The sequence below is a fragment of the Myotis daubentonii genome, chromosome 8 (genome assembly GCF_963259705.1).
Source record: "Myotis daubentonii chromosome 8, mMyoDau2.1, whole genome shotgun sequence".
Classification (NCBI taxonomy): domain Eukaryota; kingdom Metazoa; phylum Chordata; class Mammalia; order Chiroptera; family Vespertilionidae; genus Myotis; species Myotis daubentonii.
The window spans coordinates 91,306,872-91,322,853 of record NC_081847.1 but is presented as its reverse complement, the minus strand read 5'-3'; the positions used below and the strand labels follow the sequence as shown (position 1 = coordinate 91,322,853).

At 42.9% G+C, this 15,982-nt stretch overlaps 1 protein-coding gene across 3 annotated transcripts in view; it reads right to left on the bottom strand.

Annotated features, from left to right (window-relative positions):
* Positions 1-5,178: 5,178 nt before the first annotated feature.
* DSC3 (desmocollin 3) overlaps positions 5,179-15,982 on the bottom strand; it is a 41,177-nt gene continuing 30,373 nt past the window's right edge. For 2 of the 3 annotated variants that reach the window (XM_059707424.1, XM_059707422.1), the window contains 3 exons: positions 13,685-13,806; positions 10,463-10,711; positions 5,179-7,920 (listed from right to left, as the gene is read on the bottom strand). In XM_059707424.1, the coding sequence (XP_059563407.1) occupies positions 7,723-7,920; positions 10,463-10,711; positions 13,685-13,806 (569 nt within the window). In that variant the 3' untranslated portion in view covers positions 5,179-7,722. Of the gene's footprint in view, positions 7,921-7,998; positions 8,042-10,462; positions 10,712-13,684; positions 13,807-15,982 lie in introns of all 3 variants that reach the window. The other variant, XM_059707423.1, reaches the window with a different exon arrangement.

Sequence of the window (15,982 nt, the reverse complement as noted above, 5' to 3'; positions counted from 1 at the left end):
TTGGGGGTCTGTCACTCACCCTTCCTCTCATGGGTCACACTACATGCCCTCTGCACACTCATGGGGGAGACCAGGCCCAAGCACCTCCACAATATAAACTAGATAAGTCTCAATGGCCTGAAAACGGTACATTCAATTGTGACACATTGCACGATTTCGGTAACTACCATCACCACAATGGAAAATGGTCAGAGATTCCCTACGTCCAGGCCTTTTCACCCTCTGGTTCAGACCCTCTCTCTGTCAGTCCTGCTTTGCCCATCAGATCCTTCTCCTTCACACAAAACATCATCCCCTAACACTTCTGATTCTGAATCGACTTTTGATCCAGTAGACCACCAACTTCCGCCCCCTTACACACCCCCTCCCTCACCTGCAGTAGATTCCCCAAACCCAGACCCTCCAAACCAGAAACCACCTTCTCCCCTGGCCCCTGAGAGCCAACATCCCCAGAACAAGAGCTTCAATATAGACCTTCCCACCTAACACACGCTCTCGGGCCACCCAAAGACGGCCTTCCCCAACAGCCACTCCTACGCCGGCGCCTATTCTACCCCTGAGGGAGGGAACAGGAGCTGAGGGTATTTTCTGGGTTCATATCCCATTTTCCGTGTCCGACCTCACAAAGAGGGGCATCTTGGTTCTTTATCCACCGACCTGACCACCTTTACCAAGGAATTTGAGTACCTGACCCATAAGCTCTTTGACACTTGGACACAATTCATGTACAGAAGAATAAGAGAGAAACCTAATTTTAATCTAACTAATAACATTTACATTTTACTTCATTTTTGTGACCCAACTAAATAAGGGGGAAAGGGAGTAGCAAGAAAAAGACAAATTAAGTTATGAAAGCATGTTGACATATTTTCTATATTTGAACTTGTGATCATGGATATTATTTGTGTCCTAGATTAATACATATATTACAAAGAAATTCTTTTAAATGACATACGGGGTTGGCAAAAGCAGGTTTATAGTTGTGAGTACATGAAACACAGAGTTTAATCTTGTATTATTTATTAACTAGAGGCCCAGTGCACAAAATTCGTGCACTGGTAGGGTCCTTAGCAGCTGCTGGCTGCCAACCAGGTACTCCCTTCCTTCCCCTGCTGGCCCCGCCCCCTGGTTGAACTCCCAGACAACTCCTGGTTGAGGGGACAATTTGCATACTACACTTTTATCATATAGGATTATTGTATTATTTGTTGGTATTACAACTGTGAACTCCCTTTGCCCACCCCTGTATAATCTTTCTGAATCAAGAAGGTGAGGTGAGTGAGGCTTCCTTTTGAAGAATCCAGTGAACTGAAAACTAAACTGACGGAAGTATTCATTTTGAATTCTGAGATGCCATTCTCATTGTGGATCAGATATATCAGCTTTCTCAAGTTAGAATCACGGAATAAAAATGTGACTAAGCCAATTGGATTCTAATAAAATTATCATCACCTTTTTTTCTACTTTGTTTTCTCTCCTTCTAGGGCAAATATTCTAAAGCTATTTTCTTGTATTCCCCCAAATAACCTTATTATCATTATACTAGATCTGCTTTACTTTGTCTACGATGATTCACATTAAGAATAAAATCCAGCCCTAGCCAGCATGGCTCAGTGGATAGAGCATTGGCTTGTGGACTGAAGGGTCCCAGGTTCAATTCTGGTCAAGGGCACATGCCTAGGTTATGGGCTCAATCCCTAGTAAGGGGGAGGGGGTGCAGGAGGCAGCCAATCAATGATTATCTCATCATTGATGTTTCTATCTCTCTCTCCCTTTCCCTTCCTCTCTGAAATCAATAAAAATATATATTTTTAAAAAGAATAAAACCCATACATGTCAATGTCTTAGGAATCTGTGAAATGGCACGTCGCCTGGGGACCTGTCACATCATGTTGTAGAAACTCGCATTGTCCATAAGCCAGCACATCGATGTCTCAGCCTGAGACTGTAGCCAGTGACGCAGTGTAACCCCACAAACTGACTCACTTCTAGACAGGCAGTGAAACAGGAAGGAAAAAACGAAATCTATCTTTCAACAGACAAATGCATGCACACTGATACCACACAGCCTGTGTTTACTATATTATGAAAAGGAAACGATAAAATCAATAAAAATATAAGTGGGAATTGAGTAACAAATACCCAGAAAAGCCCTGTTAATCTCTGAGTTTCCCTGGTGTAAGTTCATCTCGCTGGCTGTGAAGACCCAAGGGGCATCTGTTCCTCCCATTGTGGTCGCCCTGTGCCCAGGAGACCAAGACCAGCTGGAGAAGGGAGGTTGCCGGCCTCTTTGCCAGCGTTTATTTAGCGATTTCCAGCGTGGCTTCAGAAGGTCCTCTGCCTTTGGAGTCAGGTAATAACAACATACTACCCGGGGCTGCCCACATGTCTGTGCAGGCCCGGGTCGCACTGCCAGCACAGGGAGGGGGTGCGGGCCTGCAGGGTGTGTCCCCCACGCTCCTGAGAGGCCTGACCAGCAGCCAGGGACGCGGGGAGCCCGAGGCGCAGGCAGAGCCCCAGCCTCGCCCACCTGGGGACGCCTGCAGCCTCCCTCGCCCAAGACACCAGCAACCAGTTTATCCTGGACGGAGGCGTGTTTCATTTTCCCCCACATGGTGAGCACGCATCACAGGAGATCTCCCCGACGACTGTGTGCATGGGCAGTAGTGCGGCCTATAGCACTGTGCTGTCACGCAGGTCTCTAGAATTTCTCATCTTGCGTGACTGAAACTCCCCATTTCTCCTCCCCCAACCCCGGCAACGACATTCTACTTCCTGTTTCTATGTTTCGGCTTCTTTTGAGTCCTCCTCTGAGTGTTTGTCCTTCGGTGACCGGCTTGTTGCACTGAGCGCACTGTCCTCCAGGTTCACCCATGCTGTGGCATGTGACATGGTCTCCTGCTTTTCCTGTGTGTGGCTGAATGGTGCAACCCCTTTGAAAAATAGCATGGCGATTCCTCAGAAAATTAAAAGAACTGTGTGATCTAGCAATCTCACTCCTGAGCGTATATCGTAAAGAGCTGAAACTGGAATCGTGTAGAGATGTCTGTGCTCCCGTATTCACTGCAGTGCCAGGCACTAAAGCCAGGAGGAGGACACACCTACATGCCCGCCGAGGGATGAAGGAGGATCAGTGTGGTGTTTCTATGCAAGGGAAGCCGTTTCTCACCTGTAACCTCCAGCTCCTTGTCTGCATAGCAGCTAGGAATCCCAGTTTACCCCCGTATGTTCCAGAAGCATAGCTCCTTGTACTTCTCTTTTACGCAGTTTCTGGTTCAAGTCCGAATTGAGCCGAGGCGGCAGGAAATCAACCTGTCATTTGGGATTTGATCTTCACTGCCATGTGCTGGGTGGAGGGTAAGGCTCACTTCCTCCCACAGAGAGCCCGGGGCACTGCGCAGGGAGCACGTGATGCTAGTCACCGACTCACGCAGGTGGGCCCTGGGCAGCTGCTCATCTCACCAGCCACCTGGGTGTGAGCCTGGCGCCCTAGGTGTTAATTCTGTGGCGCACTTACGGAGCGTCTGGTACACACGACTCGGGCGCTTACATGGGAGGGGGTTTCAGAATAAGTCTAAACTGTCAGAAAGGGCAACGTGTTACGGAATTTCTTACATGTTATAAGCACGTATTTGAATCACGTGGCTTTCCTTCTTCCCACAGTGTGCAGAGTCAGGGGCCCAGGGGTCTCTTCAAACTCATTAAGGCACAGATGGGGGGAAGTGCGTATTATATACGGACATGTAGTATAGCTTCTCAGTGGATACGATGCTACCATTTTTGGTCCATTTGTTTTCCCGCAGGGGGCAGTGTTTTAGCACAGGCCCCTCTCAGCCGTGAATGTAGAGTCTAGACAGGGACATCTGGAGACGTTGGGGGTGCCACCAGGAAGTGCCCAGCACCGACGGACATGTGCTGAGTGTTTTCAGCAGCAACTGCACCAGAATGGACCCTGTAGTCAGCAGGTTGGCTGCTGGGCAGGGCAGACAGACGCAAAGATCCTCCGAAAGAGCCATATGTTGGGTCGTTCAGAACTGAACAGAGCAGACAGAGCAAGTTTTCAACGTCAATTTCAACTCTTTAGAACATTTTATTCTGTATTTGTGAGCATTGATATTAGAATTATGCCCAGATCGGTAAATTTCTGTCCTGAAAATGTTTTCCGGTTCATATAAAAATTAAGCCATTTTGACTTTCCGAATTCTTGTACAGCAAAGTTAAATTCTTTCCAATTTTCTATTTTATTCGCTATTTTAATAGACTATTTTTTATTTATATTTTGCAATACAAAATTATCATTTGATCAATTGGCTATTTACATGAAATTTTACCAATTATAGCATCAGATTGTCAGTGTGGAGACCATTTAAACTGGCCAATTTTTAGAGCTCTAGGTTTTGACAAAAAGAGCTGATGCTTTTATGAACAATGTATATTAGTACATTTGATTGTATTTATCATCTGTGGGGAGCGGCCACAGCGTTCGGACAGGTTCAAGCCTCAGACTAATGAGAGGGCACGGTCCTCTCCTGGCAAAGCCACATGCAAGTCCCACATGCAGAGCCCTCCCAGCACAATGACAGCCAAAGACTATGGCTGTGAGCTTGACCTGATGGTCCGAACCTGTGGTCCCACGTGGCTGAGTGATGTGGGCTGCGGGAGGTGCAGCAGGGAAACTAAGCTGGATCAGGTGCCTGTAATTGAGTAGATTCTAAACTCATGAGACTGTCGTAACCACGGCCTTACTTTGCCTCGTGGAATCTGCTGTAAAATAAAGACTCGTCGTTGTTGTTGTTTTAACTCCTAGTGTTTCCCCTGGACGACAGGGCTCCTCCAAGTGAGAATCCCGTGTCAGCGTTTTATTTCTGGTGCACTCTGACCTTCCTCACTCAAACAAAACCAAGTGATAAATAGACAGATATGTAGATGATTATAGATAGAAATAGATATAGGTAGGTAGATAGAGGATAATCATTTGCCCCAAATAGTCACCTCACCCCAATAGTATACTATATATTAATAGTATTGACAATTCGATAATTACCCATTCTCTAAAATATTCTCCAGTAATACAATACAGGCATTACTGAGAATCTCTCTTTCTATGCCAGTCTTAAGCATAATTTTGTAACATATTTACCATGAGTAACTTAATCTCTGAAAACAGCAGACAAGAAATTAAATTAGTATTGTTTTATTACATCCTATGTTTGTAAATATTACATCACACATTCAATTTTTGCTATTTTAACCTGCCAAATTTCTTTAAAAGTAAAATAACTATTTTAATAGCAAACATCACTGCATTTTATACAGACAGTTAACTGCTGTTTTGTAAAAATAAGAAAAAACAATCTGTACATTTACATTAAAAATTTAAGAGCTGGAAAACTGAAAGCTTTAAAAAGATATTTTCTTTCATACTAAAACATCATCATTCCCACCTTACACATATAAGGAAAGAATAGTACATGTAAATGATGCTGACATTAAAAATAAGCAAACTTTAAAAGGAAAATTACCCTTTCAGCAGTCTAAGTCTAAAAAAGAGAATCTAGATTTCAGGAGCAAATAAGACAACAAAAAATGTAGCATCAGATAAACAATTTCAGCCCGCATTTAACTGAAGATCTTTCTAGCTTAGGCTGAGGGCCAGCAGGAATAGAGCACTCCCATGATGCCGTGTGTCCTGCGCAGCCAGCTCAGGCCCCTCCTGCGACTGCCTCAGGCTCACCGTGCGCCAGCTCTCCTCTCCTGGACTCCACTCCAAGCCAGGGGCGGTGACACTTCATCAGAAGCAAATGGCAGCTGCCACTGGGCTGAGAAAAGAAGGAAAAGGCAGGGCCTGGCCTAGGAAAACGACGCAGCACACAGTGTTGCCTTTACTCCGCTCACGTCCCTTTGTTGGCCTCTGTCCTTGCCCTTGAAGGCCTGGGTTTTCATGATGCTCTTTGTCCAAATACCCCCGTGGGCTTGTCCTCTCCCAAAGTCCCCATGTCCCCATAAACACACACACACACACGTACAGTTAGTTCAAACGACATTCCTATAGCACACTGCCACTTCGTGGGCTCGCTCGGCAAATCCTGCCCCACGGTCAGATGAAGAATGTTGGGGGGTGGGAGGAAATTGGTCCCAATTCATAGCTGCAAAATTTTAAAGTTAAGTTTAATTATTTTTCTGCCAAAATTTCCTTCTGCTGGTGATATTCATAAAAGGGTGGGCAAATAAAGGTTTATAGTTGTATGGGAAATGTAGTTTATTCTTGTATTATTACTATTTATTAATTACTGTAGTATTTATTTGCATTACAACTATAAACCTACTTTTGCCCCACATTTCTAGTTCAGTTTTTAAACTGTCACTTGAAGTAAGTATACAACAATGTGATTAGATTTAGCATGAATTATGTATTCACTATTTGAAGTTTGGAATGTCATTGCCTTGAAGTATGACATGAACAAAGCTTCCCATAAACAAAGCTGAAAAGCCTTACATTTAAGCAATATCTTAAAGGATATTAAACTGCACCAAGGGGTTAAGTTTCTCTATATTCTTTTGATTCTTGACAATATTTTGTAATATCTACCTGCCTTAAAATGGAGTAATATGCTTTATTTGAAAATGGCAGTGAATGAAGACGCATGTTTAGCTCTCATTGCTACTTATAACTATGATAGGAGTCTTTTTTTTTTTCAGATTACAAGGCATATCCACAATCCATGGAAGCATAACATGTTCTAATTTCAAATGACTACCATTGAGAGGCTATAGGAGCTATATGTGCTAAAGTTGCACAGGAAAACATAAAACTACAATACTCAAGAGAAGAAAAGCAATATTTTCTCAGTATAATTTTCATTACTGGCAAGTTTTCAATAGTAGTCCTGGATCTCAGAAAAAAAAGTTAAGCTTTGGAATTATGATCTCAATGAAAGATTTTTAGTATTTTAAATTCCTTACAATACTGGCAATGGTGAATATAGTTTTGTTTCTTGAGGATGAGGAAACTTATTCCTCAGAATAACCCTTTATGAGCCATAAAACACACTCCCAAAAGCATAAAATAACAAGTTTTTGGTTCACACTTTTCTAGGGTAGTTGAAAGTGGCTATGTATTGTTGAGACCTTTATTAGGGCAATCAAATAGATAAGACTGCTCTTCATTATCCTGTTGCTAACCAGAAGGAAACAGAATTCTAGAAATGAAATCATAGGGGCTACTGACTAGGTACTACTGCCTTTTTAGAACTAAAAAAAAAAAAATCCAACAAAATTTGCCACAGTGTTTGAAATAATCCTATTCCACTTAAATCTAATTTGGAACAAGAACAGAATTTCAGTCCAGATAGCCGTTCTGCCATATTCAACCAAATACAGCTTAGCTACTGTCGGACTAATATTTACCCAACATAGTTATTGGGATAACATCTGTTAGAGAGCAGATCCCTTATAGACTCCGGTTCCAATGCTACAGCATAAGATCTGCTAATTGTCTGTTTGCTCAGCTCTAAAGAAAGTGAAAATCCCTTTTAACATGTACACTTGAGAGAAAGGATATGCAATAAATTGCTTGAAAAATACAAATTGGCATTTAGCATAATTCAAATTTTAGAAAAATTCATATGTGAATATTTAGACGTTGAAATGGAATTTTACAGTATTCCTTTTGGAAACCTCCAGAATGTCTGACAAAACCGTGTAAGGGTCGCACTGACACATTTATCTCTTTGTGCACGTTTCTGCCAATGCCGTAAATTTAGCTCCCAAATGATCTAAAAAGTCCAGGCTCTCTTCCTCCTGCTTCTCACTGCAGCAGCCCACAGAGCCACCCGGGGAGCCCCTCCCCTCGTAGTGATAGGAAAGGACGTAATCGTGCGATGAGAGGTGGTCTTCGTTCTGATTGTACAGGTGCAGTTTCTGCAAAGCAAAAAGAAGCGATTGCATTATTGCTTTAAACACACAAACATACAAACATAAAATATATTTTTTATTTACCTTTTATGTTTAATTTTTAACCAGTGTGTCCTCTAATGGAGTCCTACATACAAAAAATGCACATGATTGGTCTATGTCACAGCCACACCATAAAGTCAGTATATTTCACATTTCTAATAACCCATACGCATAAAAAAACACACCTATGTATATAAATGTTATATTTAAGTACATTTACATTACCAGGAAATGCTCACCCCTACATTTCATATCTAGAGGCCGGGCTAGTGCACAGAATGGTGACCGTACACCGGTGGTTAGGAACTGGAGCTTGAATGGTCAGACAGTCCTGACTGGAGCCATGCCTCTGGCTTTACCAACCAGCGATGGGACTGTGAGCCAGGGAGTAAATATTTTTGTCTCCCTCTTCTCAAGTCTAAAATAGACAGCGACTATCTCGCGGGGTCAATTTTAAATCCTGGAGGAGGAGTGCATGAAAACAGAGAGAGAGCGGGTAGACAGCGCTGGTGGGAGTGTTAGGCAGGGAAAGGATTGAGGGGGGAAAATAAAGAGAGAGAGAAGGAACTGAGGGACACAGACAACAGTGTGGTGATTGCTGGGGGGAAGGGAGGTGTTTTGAGGTGGGAGAGGGTATAGGAGGGATAAATGGTGATTTAAAAAAAAAAGCAAAAACATAAAAAATATTCTTATTCTGCCCAGCACATAGTATACAGACAATAGCTGTTAATTAAAATCGCTATGTATTATGTGCAATTAGAAAGTAGGGTTAGAAGAGGTCAGTGGGGGGGAGGGGGGGACATATGTAATACTTTCAAGATTAAAAGAAAAAAGAAAGTAGGTAAGAATTACCTCATTGGCTTCAGAATCAAGTTTACAAGATAGTCCAAACATGACAAAATAGAAATGCACAAAAAGCTTCAATAAAATTTAAAATAGCATAACTCACATTGCAAAAACCTGGCCTTTGGGATGGAGGGGCCAAGCTTTCAGCCACAACTACCCTCCCCGTCTGCCTCTGGCCTGTCTGCTGGCCTGTCACACTCCTGTGCCTGCTCCCTCCTCGCCTGTGTGTATCCCTCTCGAACCCCAGCTCACTGTCTTGTCTTATGTGACCAAGCCTCTTCCTTCATGACCCAGGAGCCTCACATCCATGACCTGAGGTCACACTATGAATGCTTCTTAAGCTTCGCCTCTCCCCACCCTGATAGTACATGAAACTGACCATCTAGAAACAGGAATAGGATTTACGCTTGAATTTCATGAACAAAACAAAACATGCTACGGACACATGATAAGCTACAGCTGCATCACAGAATGTTGCCCATGTGCAGTCCGTTAAAGGATGAAGGGCTTCTGGCCCAGTGAGGGCACTGGTACCCTCTCATCAAAGATGCGAAAACTTAGTACCAGGAAGCAATTCAACCCCGTGGTTCTCTTCCTGGGTTGCACCTGTGAGTCACCTGAGGCGCTTTGCCGGGCGGGGGCGGGGGGGGGGGGGGGGCGCAAAAAAGCCAAACCAACTAAATCAGAATCTTTCAAGGGCAAGTGTTATTTTTTAAAAAGCTCCCCAGGAATTTGGAGGTGCCACCAGGATTGAAAATCCCTTACGTACTCTCCTTTCTGTCACACCCTTACTTTCCTCTGAATGAAACACGTTACACCTGCATGGTGCTTTGTACATTAAAAATCATTCAGACAGATCATATTATCCCACGTTGATCCTAGAATTGTGCACAGATGCTTGGTTTTCACAGAGAAATAGAGCTCTGATTTGGGGAGTTTTGTGATTGTGAGAAATGAGATTTTTTTTCATATTCTTTCATATTAAAAGAGCTTGCGAGGTAAACACTCACCTAAAACTAAATTGAAACTTAAGGGAGGGATATTAAAAACCTGCAGTGTTCATGAGATTTTAAAATTAAGAGAATATGAGAGATGAAATAAAATCCCTTTTATATTAAACTAGTGGCCCGGTGCACAAAATTCGTGCGGGGGGGGGGGGGGGGTCCTTCAGCCCAGCCTGAACCCTCTCCAATCTGGGACTCCTCGGGGGATGTTCAACTGCCAGTTTAGGCCTGAATCAGCAGTCAGACATCCCTCTCGCAATCTGGGACTGCTGGCTCCTAACCGTTCACCTGCCTGCCTGCCTGATCAACCCTAACCACTCTGCCTGCCAGCCTACTCACCCCCAACTGCCCTCCCCTCCTGGCCTGATTGCTCCTAACCGCCTCTGCCTCGGCCCCACCACCATGGCTTTGTCTGGAAGGACGTCCGGAAAGTCTCCCGGAAGGTCTCCGGTCTAATCAGCAGATTACCCTTTTATTAGTATAGGTAATGCAACATAATTGAAGAGCAGGGGAACATAACCAGAGATTGAGAAGGAAAGAGGAAACCATGAAGAATATGGAAAAGCAGTTTCTTAAGAAATATATGTCAATTTCAATTTCCTATTGTTCTCCACTTGGACGTTTAATTGTAGCGTGAATCACTGAGGGAAACTCACTTCGCGAAGGCGGGGCTGAGTGAAACTGTGCCACTCCGAGTACGTGTATCTGGAGTTGTCCATGTCCGCATGTCCTCCCCTGGAGTCCAGGGTGTGGTGATGGCCGCGGCAGGAGTCCAGGGTATGGTGTCCGCCTTTCACCATCTCAATGGTTTCCAGCCCCCCATTTTTCATTCCTGGTCCCAAGGTGCCACAGAAGCCTTGGCTAGAGTTGTTGACTGTCTGGGTCATAAACCCATTGGCAGAACACTGGAATAAAGTAAAATAAGACCATTCATCTCGGGAGAAAATGGGTTCCAAGGCAAGTCACAGGAAGGCGTGGGAGAAAGAACATTTACTCAACCTTTTATTCATTCATCCCTTCATTTACTCATTCACTCAACAGACATCAATCACTTTCCAAAGATGTGTTCAGTCTAGAGATGCAAAGATGAGCATGGCGTTCAGTGGCTCCGAGAAGTTCTTATTCCAGTAAGACAGAAGGTAGATAATGACTTTAAGAATGATTATTCTGATAGATAGGTGAACACAGAATGCTACAGGAGCACAGAGAAAGAACATAAAAATGCAAACCCAGAGAGGTTCGCAGGAGCAGACCTGGAAAACTGAGCTGGAGGACTCCCACTGGGAATGGGGAGCAAGACTGCCCCACCTGCAGGAGGGTCCGGGCCCCAGACCCCAGGGCATAGGATGTTTGGGGTGCTCACCTTCAGCCTGTTGAGAATGTCTACCACAAAGAGTTCAGACAGAGACGAAGCTGGAGGCTATAAAAGGCCAGGGGTTGAAACCTGCATGCCAGGCTGAAACATGTGGACCAGCGGTTCTCAACCTGTGGGTCGCGACCCCTTTGGGGGTCGAACGACCCTTTCACAGGGGTCGCCTAAGACCATCGGAAAACACATATAGAATTACATATTGTTTTTGTGATTCATCACTATGCTTTCATTAGGTTCAGTTTGTAACAATGAAATTGGGGGTCACCACCACATGAGGAGCTGTATTAAAGGGTCGCGGCATTAGGAAGGTTGAGACCCACTGATGTAGACTATCCTGAGAGTACGAGGACTCAAAGAAGGGCTTTCCTAACTGGGGAGAAGTATATTGTTTTAATCATTCTAGGCCATAATGTGAAAGACAAATAAGAAAGACGAATTTAGTGTCATGGAGATCAGGAAGGCTAACGAATTATTCTAGGTGGGAAATGATAAGGACCTAAGCCAGAGTAGAAGCAGTAGTGATGAAAAGAAGTCGATGAAAGAGGGTAGTAAAGACCTTGGTGTGTGTGTGTGTAGGGGCTGGGAGAAAGGGGGTGTGGAGGGGGGATGGGAGACATCTGTAATACTATCAGCAGTGAAAAATATATTTAAAAAAAAAAAATAAAAGAAGTTGAGAACGCCATAGAGAGCTTACTGGTGGTTAGATGGAGGAGGCGGCAAAGGGTCAGGAATAAGTCCTAAGTGCTCTGCTGTGCAACTAGATTGATGGTACAATTCCCATGGAAATAGGGAAGAAGGAAGTGCTTGTGAGTGAGATGGGTGTAAGCCATTCCATTTTGGACATGGTAAACTTGTGGGACGTCCAAGACGCGTACATGAATATGGGGATCTGGAGCTCAGGTGTGAAATCTGAACTGGAGATAGAATTAGGGGAGTCCCTACCCCCTACAGGTGGTAGTTGAAGCCTGGGAATAAATGCCATCACCCAGAGAAGACTGTAGTCTAAAAGACAAGAGGGCTGAGAATAAAGCCACAAGCAAAGCCCATTCCAAGGGGTGAATACAGGCATTAGAGCTGTGACAATTGATCCGGAATAGCCAATAGAGGGACCCAAAGAGGCATGACTCAAGCCATGCAAACGAGTATGGTAAGGAGGCCATTGATCAAAGTAGAAAAAAAAAAGTAGGATAAGAACTTGCTAAATAAAGTTAGCACCATTGAATTCGAGTAAAAAAGTGATCACTGGTGATCTTTACCAAAAGAACTTCCAAGGAGTGCTGAGGGAACAGGAAGTAATATCATAGGGAAATCGAATATAAATCCTTCTTTCCAAAAGTTCAGTTTCACAAAAAAAATAAATAAAAATGAGAGGGGGGGGAGGGAGAAGGGGGATGAGAGAAGTTCAACACAGATGAGAAGCTTAGTTACAGCGGTCACCTCAGTGGGTCAGTTCTAATCATAAACCACTATGGTCATGACAAGATCTCCCATAACGATCAGGCTGTTGTGTGCCATCTTTTTAAGCCATTTAACTTTTTAAATGTAATATACAGAGTCTCTGACTAAAATGGAAGATTTTCAAGTTCAGATGACTTACTGAACCTAAACTCTGTCTATAAAGGTCATACATACTCTCTCACTGGCTTAGAAAAAGATGGAAAAAGAGAATTGCAAAGCAGCCATTTGGTGGCACTGCTAGCCTATGTTTTTTACTTAGGTTGCTGCTACAGTACGTTTCTATTACCAAAAAAAAAAAAATCCTGATTTTTCAAATCTTGGTAGTATAATTTTGTCATTACAAATACATGCTCATCAACCATATCTCTAAGCTAATGAGAGGAGAATTGAAAATAAACTCACATGGAAGCTGAGCCCACAGTGCTGTTCTACATTCTCTCTGCTCTCTGTCCCTTTCACCCACCTCCAGGTGATGCCCCAGAGTTTACTCTCCCAGGGAATCACACTTCCTTCAATATGTCAGGGACTTCCAGATTCACTCCCCAGTCCCGATTTCTCACCCAACTCCCAATCCCATCTTCCAACACACACACACACACACACACACACACACACACACACACACACACCACTCTTCGATATTTTCTTCATTTATCTTCAGAGTTTTTAGCGAGTGGTTTTTCCTATTATAAATAGTCAAAGAAAAAAATAATCTCTGGAAATATACATTGCAGAGAGCAGTCAAATAGATTGTTATTGTAATTAATGTACAACCTCAAAGAACAAGTTTTAATGACAGCACTAGAGAGTGGAAGAAAGATAACCGAAACAATGCATCTGGTCTAAACAGTGAAGTAAACGCCACTGCATGAATATCCGAATACTGACATAATATACTTACGATGCAAAATCTTATGCCTGCAAAATCTTACCCAATTAGAAATATAATAAACTTCTTGATGTCAAAATAACTTTAACCTCATGAGGACAAGTTAAGAATTTATGGGAGATGCTCAGAGATAAATATTCATTTAAGAAAACTACTTACCACCTTATCATCTCCAGGAGCCTCTGTGTTTGATATAATTAAATTTTGCTGTGCCAAATCTTCAGGAAAACGTTTCTTGTTTCTGGCACCAACGACTCCACATACTAAAGTCAGCAATACAGCTGAGTGTGGGGAAAAAATGAATATGCAAAGCTTAACATACATAGAATAAAATTCCCATCTTTTGTTTATCTTCTCATGTAAGGTGCACAGGAGACAAATACAGCCACTAAATATGCTGTCCCCTGAATCACCTTGACCTTCTAAATCAACATACCGTGACTTAGCTTAGGTTTTAAAATGTGGCATGATTGTATGTATATTTTGATGACAGTCCTCTTTAAGAGTCTGAATTCTACCCATCATATTAAAGTGTTTGGGATCATGAGTTAAACAGCACATTTTGAAAACTCACTGACGTTTATTTGAGACAAAGACTCAAATGGGATTTATTGATTCCCAAAAGGATGGTTGGCCTACAGGAAAGCAGGACAAAACATTTTACCCAGAATCGATTTATCTCCAAGTATCTGAACTAAACCAATGTATATTTTCCTATTCAGAATTTTCATTCTATATAATAAATGTGGGAGGTTGAAACATAGAATAAAACGAAGAGTAATAACAACAATTCTTTATAATTTTCTACACACTGCCAAACCACAGCTCCAGTCCAGCCCACCACATGTTTCTGAATGGCCCATAAATACGGTTTTTATATTATTAAATGGTTGAAGAAAATCAAAGTAGTTTATTAGATGTAAAAATTACATAAAATTCAAATTTAGTTTCACAGATAGAGAACACAGCATGCCCATCATTTAAATATTTTCTATGGCTGTTTTCTTGCCACAGATTTGATTGGTTATAACTGAAACCACATGGTCTGCAAAGTTAAAATATATACTATCCAGCCCTAGAAAAAGTGTGTCAACCCCTGCCTTCTCTATGCCCTTTGTGTCCAAAAACCATCAACAAGAACCTGCAGCTAGGCTTGGCCTAACCGTTTACTGAAATTGCAGTCTCTACCCCCAATCTCTCACACTCACCCCACACATTGTACAGCACTGTAGGTCCTCATTATTTTGCTTTTTTCCCCTCCATAGCATTTAATTTACGTATTAGTTTGCTGTCTCAAGACAGACTATTTTTTTTTGTATTGATTTCAGAGAGGAAGGGAGAGGGAGAGAGAGAAAGAAACATCAATAATGAGAGAGAACCACTGATTGGCTGCCTCCTGCACACCCTCAACAGGGGATCGAGCCCACAACCCAGGCATGTGCCCTGACCAGGAATCAAACTATGACCTTGTGGCTCACAGTTCTATGCTCAACCACGGAGCCACACTGGCTGGGCAAGACAGACTATTTTTGTTTGTTTTTTTGTGTTTTGTTCTTGATGAATCCCATGCATATAGACACAGTTTTTGGCATATCACTGGTGTTCAATATACATTTATCTTGTTGAGTTGGTGAGAAATAATGAACACTTATTAGAAGTTACTGTGCACTGTTGTAAGCTCTTCACAGGCATTAATTAATCCTCAGTGCCACCCCATAAAGTAGGCTGCTATAATTATCTCCTTTTACAGGCGCGGAACCTGAAGCGCAGTGAAGTAACTGCCCCAGGTGACATGGCTGGCAAATGATAGAGCTGGGGTAGAAACCCAGACAGTCCGATTCCAGAGTCTTGCTCGTAATCACTGCCCCTCTCACAGAACAAAGGATCAGCTGGTCTAAACTGCAGGATTGGGTGGAAATAAAACGAGAGGAAGAGATATGGTGTCATAGGGAACTAAATTGGCAAGATAAGGTCAACGAAGAGATATTGCTGACATCTCCCCTAAACCTGTGGCTCAATGGTGAGAGGACATGAAATGAAAATGGCTTTTAGTGAACTTTCACATCGCAGAAGATTTAGGTTGTTTTATACTCCTGAAAGGGGCAGTACCAGGACCAAGAAATAAAATTATACATTGACAGACTTAGCACAATCTCAGGCATTTTCAGGAGTTCCGTCCAAGCCCTGGCTGGTGTGGATCAGTGGACAGAGCATCAGCCACACACCAAAAAGTCTTGAGTTTGATTCCTGGTCAAGGGCAGGTACCTGAGTTTCAGGTTCGAACCCTGGCCCAGTGGGGCCTCATGCGGGAGGCAATAAATCGATGTGTCTCTCTCCCATTTGTTTTTTTGCTCCCTCCCTCCCTTTCACTCTCTCTAAAAATATGTGGAAAAAATATCCTTAGGCAAAAATTAACATTAAAAAAATAAAGGAGTTCTGCCAGGCCAGTGTGGCTCA